The 9,774-nt window shown below is 38.7% G+C and overlaps 2 protein-coding genes across 3 annotated transcripts in view; both read right to left on the bottom strand.

Moving 5' to 3' along the window:
• Positions 1-809: 809 nt before the first annotated feature.
• Positions 810-8,105, bottom strand: LOC122535769. Its single transcript, XM_043667573.1, has 5 exons — positions 7,562-8,105; positions 5,105-5,490; positions 4,008-4,403; positions 3,176-3,577; positions 810-2,068 (listed from the first exon to the last, which is right to left on the bottom strand). The coding sequence occupies exons 1-5, from the start codon at positions 7,706-7,708 to the stop codon at positions 1,579-1,581; spliced, it is 1,821 nt and encodes a 606-aa protein (XP_043523508.1). The 5' UTR covers positions 7,709-8,105; the 3' UTR covers positions 810-1,578.
• A 524-nt stretch (positions 8,106-8,629) lies between these two features.
• Positions 8,630-9,774, bottom strand: part of LOC122535758 (basic proline-rich protein) — a 14,739-nt gene continuing 13,594 nt past the window's right edge. For both annotated transcript variants that reach the window (XM_043667554.1, XM_043667564.1), the window contains one exon: positions 8,630-9,774. In XM_043667554.1, coding sequence (XP_043523489.1) covers positions 9,043-9,774 — 732 coding nt within the window. In that variant the 3' untranslated portion in view covers positions 8,630-9,042.

The following is a 9,774-nucleotide window of genomic DNA, read 5'->3' as shown; positions in this document are numbered from 1 at the left end:
GATTTCGATGACAGACATCGATATTATTTAACGAACATGCCATATTGAGATTTTAATTCCCTAAAAAGTGTAGTTGCAAGAGGAAATATCATAGGAGTAGCAAGTGTGATACGAGATGAAATTAAAGATTAATAGTAGAAACGTTAGGCATAAGCATTCGCGGGAAATGAAATGTTCGATTTGTCGATCAAGAAATATAATTGGAAATCTTTAAGATGAATGTATCCGATTACCATAATCACGAACGTTAATCAAAGGTGCAGTACAACTTTAATACTTGCTCGTAGCTATTCGTTAGCTTCGTTATTTTATTCGTTTATTCGCGTAATTTAAAAATCTAAAGACCACTCAAACGCATTAATTTTGAGACCGGTGAATTTATGCATTTAACGGGAAATAGAAAAATTATGAACAACAGTTTCAAGAACTGACTGTGCAATTTTCTCGGTGGAAACGCTCGGGAAAGGAAACTCGAAGCACATGAATATACTGTATTATATATACATAGCAAGAAAATGAGAATCGTGCAACGAGGTCGACGAATGGTGCTATAATGTAAGATGGAGGAGTTCGTGCCAAAATATAAGGACACGTGTAAAATGCGATACTATTTAGAATTAAGCGGAACTAACTCGCGTGAATTGTATATTTCTTAGATTGTACACTGATCTGACTCACAAACGTTCGCGACGATTGTCATGCAACACGCGTTATTGTAATATACGCAGTTTTTAAGGAGGAAATAAAAAAAAAATGTACATTTGAGTTATATTTATAAAAAAGAAGGAAAAATATCGCTGTGTTTTTTCTCTGTATACCAATTTGAATACAGTTCTCAGCCGACTTTCGAATCGATGTAATTTAAATTTAAAGGCTTACGTACAAAATGTGGTATTCTCGCGTCACATTTAAAAAAGAAAAAGGCAAAATCCTGAACTTTCCAATAGAATTTAATCTACATCGAAGGTTTGAAACAAATCATTCTCGAGTCTTCAAAACAACTAAGTAACGATTTAGGATTTTTGACTCTAATGAGAAATGTTAAAAATTATATTTATGTCGCACTAGATCTTACGAATCTTTTCTCATTTAAAAATTAAAAGTTTAAAAGCTTTTTACGATATTTCACTGTAAGTAATTGCAGAAATCTTGAAGCAGTTAGATGATTTTATAGTCATCACGAAGTTCCTTCATTATAAGACGACGAATACCAATTTTGTAGACCGCGGTCTCTTGGCCTATTAAGCAATCGCATTGAACGAATATCTTGCGATTGCACCAGCAAAGATCTTGAGAGGCTCTCGAACGCCCTCGACGAAAATGTCAAGGCGAGGTGGAGCTCGGTAGATAATTTGATCTAATGGGAAATACGAAGAAACTCTCAAGGAGAGATTGATGACTCCCTAGATCAGACAACATTCGAAGTAATTACGTTTGAGTAATATATTTCAAGAGAAAGAGGATAACGCTAAGTTGCGTGATTTTAATAATTTTCTGCTACAATTACCAAGTGGCCCGCTTGTTTCCTTTAAATCCTTTTTTAAATATTTATTAGTCTTCTCTCTCTTTTCAATTTGTTCAAGAGACACTGTCGTCGAATCGTTTAAATCCCTCGACAGTGTCAATATCTTTCAAATCTTCGTTACTCTCGGTATCGTTCACTTTCATCTCTTTCGAAACGATCGTCGTTCTACAGTCGTCGCGTTCACTTTCCGTGGTAGTTCCTACAATTTTCTGAGCGTCGAGCGCGTATTTCTCGGTGCTCGCGTAATCTTCATCTGCGTTTGATTTATGATTAGGTGGGACGGTGATACTCTCGTCCGGGTTCTCGTTTTTGTTTAATTCCGGATGGTCGTGCGTTTCTTGGAGTTTTTTCATTTCGTCCTTGTCGTCGAGATGAGTCTCTTGATACCGGGTTGTGGCGAAATTGGATCCCTCGTTGTTGATGAATTTTGATTGTTCCACGGCCAAATGCTTGGCTATGGTTTCCAGAGGCGACCATACTTTATCTACGAATTGTTGTCGTTCCTCTGGTGCCATGGATTCCGATTTATGAATAACGTCATATCTGTAAATAAATGTTACATTCATCTTTGTGGCGCTATTAGAATAATTTTATAGATAATATATAGATAATAGATATAATTTTTAATAGATTATAGATAATAATATAATTTTATAGATAATCTTATAATTTGTTAAAACGATTAGGTAAAATAATAATTGAAAGTAGAATAATTTTCTGTTTAAATTGTGCAGCAATTTTATTTAAAACAATTATGATTTCATACATCGCGACGCTTCTAAGATCTTTATTTTCATTGTCTAACAACGTACAGACTGATAACACTTTCTTTTATTAAGAATTCTACTATGTTTCTTTTTCTATTTATTCGGGAACAAATTTTTATACGAAAAAAAACGTTGCTTTTATTGAACATTTTAGCTTTTGGAATAATTGAAAATAAAGACAATACCGCTGTCCAAGATTTGATGCACTTCGTCAGAGAGAATTTTTGTCAAATGATTTCCAAATCGATCCTTTATACCTTGAATTTAGCCGATGACATTTCACGTGATCGTCCTTAACTAGCCATCGAACAACAGTTTCGCTCGATTTTTACACCTGTGTCGCAGGTTCGGTGAAAGTTCTCCGCGAGAGTCTAACGATGTTCCCGGCGATTCTGCAGATAAATCTAACGTGATCGCCATTATAACGATTCCACGATCCATCGGTCGATACGGTTACGAGGAAATCGCGATTCCTCGCGAATAAATCTTGCCGCCGCGAAAGCGATTCTAGATCATTATGTAATCGAGGGTAGGCAAAATTGTCTTCGACAGAGAGGCACGTAGGCGAAAAATTTGCATGCGGGGAATTTTTTTTACGTCATCGTCGAACTCGAAATATGTAAATTTTATTTTATATACCTTTCGTTAAAATGGAATCGTAATTTATTTTGCAACGGCTGTTTAAGGAAAGATATCGTTTCAGGGAACAAAGAACAGAATGAGAAGATTCTTTCCAGTTGAAGGAATATTTTTATGCAGATGACAAATTATGGAGTATCGCCAACGATCTCAACTCGAACTTGACAAAAAATTTATTAAAAGTCAGAGACACGGTCGAATTTAAAATGAAGGAACGTGATGTTTAAGCGTTTCGGAATTTTACCTGCTCATCTTGTTCTTCTTTCTCGGGTACAGATTCAAGTGAAATATCATCTGTTGTCTCTCTTCTTCGTCTGTCATTGCTTGCGCAGACATCCCTGTCAAGGACTGCGGGGATGGAGAATAAAACTTCGGCCCTCTGTTGTGCTGAATCGGTCTTCTCAGCTCGTAATCGTCCATAACCACTTGTTTCGGTCGATTCCCTTTTTTATGTTGCTCCGTAACGTCGGTGATAGGATAAATGTCCAACATGACGCTGAACGGCTGTGGTTTTCGTTTCTTCGCGTAATTACTTGGATAGGACGTGGGATTTTCGTACATGGATTCCATCGATGTTGGTTTGTAATAACTCGACGGCCGTCCGTAGGCATCATAATTGTACCTGTGAAGACCCATCGGTGAAAATCTGGAAAATCGCGTTCATCCAGTATTTGAGAAAATCCTTATTCAAAAGAATTGGTCTTTTAAATATATAACACTTTCAAAATTATATCAATTATAACAATTTATTCGCATTTATAGTAGTTTCTATCAAAGAAATTTTTTTATGATATATTTAAATCCACGCCCAACGACAACTTCAACAATTTTATTATCACAATAAATTTAGAATATTCGGCAAAGAATATTCGATATTTCGATATATACCGTGTTTGGTTAGAAAAAATGGCTGGATGGAGACAAGAAGGACACATTAATTTATAAATATACGAATAACCAGTAATCTCCAGCTAATCAGATGATTCTATTATCCTAACGAAAGAAACGTATGTAAATTCCTTCCGCCAGCCTGACTTTCTAACCATCAACAATGCGCACATTCTTTTCCTACAGACCTAACGTTAGACGTGGCCAGCAAATTCACGTCCGCCGGATGTTTCGGCTTGTACTGATAAAACGGATCTTCGTTCATCGAGTAAGAACCCTCATCCTCTTCCGATCTATCGCTGTTGGACATCATCTCCCCTGCGCCAGGATACAAATCATATTTCTTCGGGTTCACGTACACGCCAGTGAACTTGATGCCTCTGTTCGACAAGTCGGCGTCGTTGGTCAGGTACTTGATGATATCTTGAATGTTTCTGGAGGCGTGTGAGTATCTGTACTGAGTGAGTTGAGGGTATCGCGGACGTTTGAAGGCAGTCGGATGCGGTGTCTTCAGTTCCCAATGAAAAGGTGCTGGTCGATTCTCCTCCGAACTCTCGTCTTCTTCTAACTCTGGATGCTTGTGCCTGTTGAATCACAGTACTCTCAGATACTTTTCGCACAGACTCTGAGCACAATCAGTTTCGTTATTGCCAAAGATTTACATCGGGAAAATGCGACTGAACGAAATTGAAACTTATTTATTAACAATTGGATCGCACGTTCGATACGGGCAATGTTCATTAAGTAAGAACAAGGTAATAGAATTACGCTCGGAGGGAAAATGAAGCGTTTTCTTTCTCGAAGAGTAGAAAGTGTTTCTCGAGGATTTACATACTCGTAGATTGTAACGTTGATTTATTACCGGCTTCAAGCACGGCCAGGGAACACTGCGTACTGATATAATGAAATTGAGATGATCAGTTCATGTAAATTCGAGTCGAACATGTGTCACAGGTGTGCGTAACGTTACAGTGAGAACTCATTAACTTTTAAACGAAGGAAGAAAAACGATGAATATAATTAATTGGCTGGTTGAGGCCCAGTAATGGATTTTGCAACCGTTATATAACAGCTTATGCATTAATGTCATAATTCTCTTTCATCGTGAAGAAAGATCTCCGACTTCGTGGTCGAAAATCGAAGCGTATCTCTACATAAATTACTTTCATAAATCATTCGTGATGTCTTCAGTAACAGTAGAGAAATTGTAATGGTTTATCGCGCGTTTACGTCGTTATAAAAGAGATCGTTTCGAGATCGGGGAAAGAGTCAAACGACGACTCACCTTTGTCTCACGCGATAAACAATCGCATGATTATCGAACAACTGTTTCCCTTCTGCCGGCTCGTCCACCTTGCTCTCCGCGGATTTCAGCACTCTTCTCCTCAGCTTGAAGTTATCCAGGTTCTGCGACTTGAGCTCCGCGTCAGCCACTTTCCGATCGGACGTTTCATCGTACGGGAACAGATTCCCATCATTGTCTAAACGATCTTGAATGTAAGTGGAACTAATTCTATTCACCTCTGGCGAAACGGTCGAGTTGAACAACTTTTTCGTAAAGTTCGAAGGTTTCCTAAGAGCATTTTGCAAGATGTACATATGCTTCGTCTCCTGGTTCAATTTGCTGTTCACCGACGAGGCCGACGTGAAGTCGTACAAGAATATCCCGACCTGCGGGACGAGAATGAGAATGGAATTACTTTTCCTCGCGAGTAAATTCAACACTTTGTTTCAATTAATTTCTTTCCTAGATTCTCCTTTCTTCAGATTTCTTCCAAGTTTCCTCAAACTTGAAAAGCATATTACACGTACAGTCCCGGAAAAGATATTTCAATTTGTATCAGAAGGAAAATCAAATTTCACGCGATTTGTACTAAATTTAAATTTTGTCTCGTGGAACGTAGAAGCTGGCAGGCTAAATCGTTCCAACCTAGAACGAGGGAGAGGAAGAAGTCAGATTTGCGTTAAATTTCAATTAATCAATTCAATTGTACACCACGGAATTTTCATTAGATTTTCTTCCAACGTAAATGGTATTTGAAAGTATGCTTCTCTGGTTCGAATCGAGTCGGGGCGTTGCTGGCAGGAGGCCGCGTTGTTTCTCCTCCGCGGTGATCTCGTTCGTTCATTAAGCCTAAATGAAACCCGTTCTCGCGGTAGCGCGCGTTAATTCGTGCCAAAACACAGTTAACGCTCTATATGTGAAGCACGCAGAAATATTCCTCGAGACGCGCTTGGCTCGCCATGCGTGCGAACACACCGTGGCGAGATTCGCGGTGAAATTGTGATTTTTAACTTTGCTACCGTGCCCTGTTGCATTAATCATGGGAGAAAACCCGCGTGGATTGTAATTGCGTCCATTGTTCGTCACAATGGCGCCTCATTAAAGCGTCGAGCGACAAAAACTTTACTTTGAACGAAACGTTTGTCACTGCAAACTTAAACGTTCACTTCCCCCCCTCTCGCCACAATATTCTGATTAAACGTGTGTATCCATCAATTGTAACTTGATTGCGGATATTTCTGCCAATTTTGAAATGTGGAGAGTTATAAGTCGATTGGGGAGTTTCAGATTTTTGTAGATATAATTTAAAAAGTGAAAAATAGAAATAAATAAATTTTTATCCGATAGATGTTACAAGAAATATTTTAGACTTTTAGATTTCTGAAGTATCCGATAAAATTCTGTCTTTTCAAATTATTTATAAATGCATAAATATCAGTCTTTCTCTAATTACGACAAATACCACTTTATATAATTATGCGTACCGCGTATTTAATTTTCTCGTATATAAACAGCCAGTATTTATACGTATTCCTGTTTCTGATAATTATTAAATAACACCAAGAAAATTTCACTTCAAATATCTCATTATATACGTGTTAAAAATATTGTTACGTGTTATTTAGACATTATTTTACAAATGCATTATGAATGCACAAGCATTCGCGGTCCAATTATAATGCAAATCTGGAATTAAATCGAAACGGACTAGAAAATGAGTTTTCTACTGAACCAATTAGAAAACCGCATTTGCAATTGAACCAATTGCTAGGTACGAATGCACGAAGCGTTGGTTACGGAATTATCATTAGCGAGTAGTTTGCTGCTCGTTAAAAATTTATCGTACGTGTAGTAGTATCGTAGCGTGCACGTGGCAGCGTTTGAACGTAATGTAACTGTTAATGATCGATACGTAATGTTTCTCGATCACGCGGATCCCAGTCATTGAACTTGCTCGATGTGGCAACAGGAACGCGTGCGATGAACGAAATGATGTCTCGCGAGATGAGTGGCTTTTGTAACGCAAGTGCGCAAAAGAAACTGGTCCTCTTCAAAGGAAATAACGCAATATGTAGGTGAGTACTGTGCAAATGTTTGCATAGAAAGCGTGTGCAATGCTAATAGATCGTGTTGTCATGTTTTTCTCTATATACAATGGGTCATTCGATTGAGAATGCAACAGTTTTTTGAAACAAAGCAACAGGAACAAAACAAAAAGACGACTGAAGAAATTAATTTTTTTATATCGAACATTTTTCAGATTGTTTGGAAAAACTTCTTTGTTAGTTTCTCTGGAAAGGGAATATAATATATTGAAATTGGGACTAATTTTGTTGGAAAGATAAACATTATAGATAATTTGTTAACAATTTGTTTGAGCGCGGCACGATTGAGGGATTGATAGGAAAGTTAAGTAAAGTATTAATAAGATATCTATTGACAGTATTAAGTACTTACTAATACCACCGCCACTACGACCATAACTCCAATCGCAATTTTCCTTGTAACGGAACTGTATCGACTTCTATGGTATCGATCACCGTGGTCAGAATAAAGTCCAAGCTGAGACGTGCTGATTGCAGTTCTTCTTCCCGTTTCGAGCATGTCCTCTCTTCGCAACTATCGATTTTGTCCTTTGTGATTACTCATTCGCGCCGCATGACATTTTCAGAGTCGATCGATCGATCCTCTTGCACACTCAGGAAATTTTCAACACGCGATCACGATCTTTATTTAGCGTAAAGCGGAAGTAATAAAAATATAAATAAAACGTGAGAAATTGGTGTCTCAGTGCTAAAAACGAAACAATATTCGTAATAGCAACGAAAATTGACGCGAGCGTTTTAACAATTTCTAATAACAAAGTAATTTTGCAAATCCTGTGTCGCAAGAATGCGAGACAGTATTCTTTCGAAGCTCTATATACTACTAACGAACAGTCATTTCTCGCAACGGAGTTTTCACTGGTCAGATTCTATCACGAACGTAGAAAATTTCTTTGTACGTGGGGGAGGCTTGTTATGGTAGTAGGAGATAGGTTATGGGCTACTTACTACGCAACGAGATTCGAGTCAAATATTATTGCACGATACACAGAGAGAATGTCAATGTCACGGTGTTATGCTCACTGGCTAAGCACATCAGCTATTATCGTCATTCCGTCATGGTTCACGCGGAAGGAAAGTCACTGCAATTACGGTTACAATGAAAATTGGCGTGACGTGAAACAACTCTCGATTGATTGCGACAGCAAATCCATTTTCGATTTGAAATGTTTTTCTTTTCTTTTTTAACGACCGTTTCTCTGGATCATAGAATGCATTTCATAATCGTGAGTTAATATTCATGAGGGAAGAGAATGTCGAAGATGAGTCTCATGACCCTCTGGCGAATCAGGTGTACTTCTCTCTCGATTGTCAGAAAATGTTACGTTGAAAAGATCAAATAATGTGACAGAAACATTAATCATATGTCACGACCGAATTCGATCCTTTCCAATCATACATGAAATGAAACACGGTATGGCACTGTTTATACAAATTTTTTTTTATTCCTTCTATAGTATGCGTGTGTTAGATGTACAGGGTGCATCTATTTCATCTTCGTAGTAATTTTCTTTTTTCCATACAAATGTAACACAGCATTCATCGGCTTTATTTATAAATCAATTATTACTCGTTTCAATAGGAAACTAACTGTTTCACAAGTTCGTTCGAAGCAACTGTTACACTAGCAATAGTTACCGCTCTAGATACACGAATTTGACAAGAGTAACTGGATATGGTATATACAGTTATTTTATCGCTTTATTTTTACCGATTGCTTATTGTTTCTCATGACGATCCATAAATAGCATTTTACACTATACATATAAAAATTACAAAAAGAGAACGAAAAAAAGTAATTTGCGACTGTCAGATCAACTAAATTGCCCCACTTCATCGCACGAAGGGTGGTAATTCCAGTGGGTTCTCTGGTATGGGGTAGAAATAACCATCAGGCCTCTTCGTGGTTGGTGGTAGAGTTGGTGGTGGAGCAGGTTCACCCGTCGGTGGTGGAGTATAGATAGTCGAAGTGGGTTCGATGGTGTAAATTGGCGTAGGTGGAGACGGTGGTGTTACCGTGACGCGTGGCGTAGAGGGAGTAGAGGGTGGTAGATACGGTGGAGGTCGCGTACTTGGTATTTCTGGGGAAGGTTGGTAGGACGAAGGTTGGTAAGGTGTTGTGAACCTTGATGTAAGCGGAGTCCTATCTGTTGTAATTACACTTGAAGTCGGGTAAAAAGTAGCTGGAGTCCTATGTGTTGTAATTACACTCGGTGTTGGGTAAACGGTAGACGGAGTTCTATGTGTCGTAACTATACTCGGTCTCGTAAAAATTCCGGTAGTAGATTGTTCTGGTGGTAAATATGAGCTGCCTTGCGTTGATGGCCTAGGATAAGGAGATGGAGTTCTTGGTGGAACAGGTACGTATGGTGGTGGAGTTGGAGGTCTTGGTGGATGAGGAGGAGATGGAGGTACGTATGGTGGTGGAGTTGGCGGTCTTGGTGGTTGTGGAGCCGGAGGTACGTATGGCGGTAGAGTTGGAGGTCTTGGTGGTTGTGGAGCCGGAGGTACGTATGGTGGTGGAGTTGGCGGTCTTGGTGGTTGTGGAGCCGGAGGTACGTATGG

Source organism: Frieseomelitta varia, unplaced genomic scaffold, assembly GCF_011392965.1.
Source record: "Frieseomelitta varia isolate USP_RPSP 00005682 unplaced genomic scaffold, Fvar_1.2 scaffold_152, whole genome shotgun sequence".
NCBI lineage: Eukaryota > Metazoa > Arthropoda > Insecta > Hymenoptera > Apidae > Frieseomelitta > Frieseomelitta varia.
This window is presented reverse-complemented; position numbering and strand designations above follow the sequence as displayed.

What these genes read in the sequence shown, in the direction of transcription:
- LOC122535769 (XM_043667573.1), bottom strand. Translation starts at nt 7,708, where the DNA reads ATGCTCGAAACGGGAAGAAGAACTGCAATCAGCACGTCTCAGCTTGGA. An exon ending in CTGGCCACGTCTAACGTTAG is followed by an intron (nt 3,578 to 4,007) that starts GTCTGTAGGAAA and finishes GCGATTTTCCAG; the next exon opens with ATTTTCACCGATGGGTCTTC. An exon ending in AAGAAGAACAAGATGAGCAG is followed by an intron (nt 2,069 to 3,175) that starts GTAAAATTCCGA and finishes ATTTATTTACAG; the next exon opens with ATATGACGTTATTCATAAAT.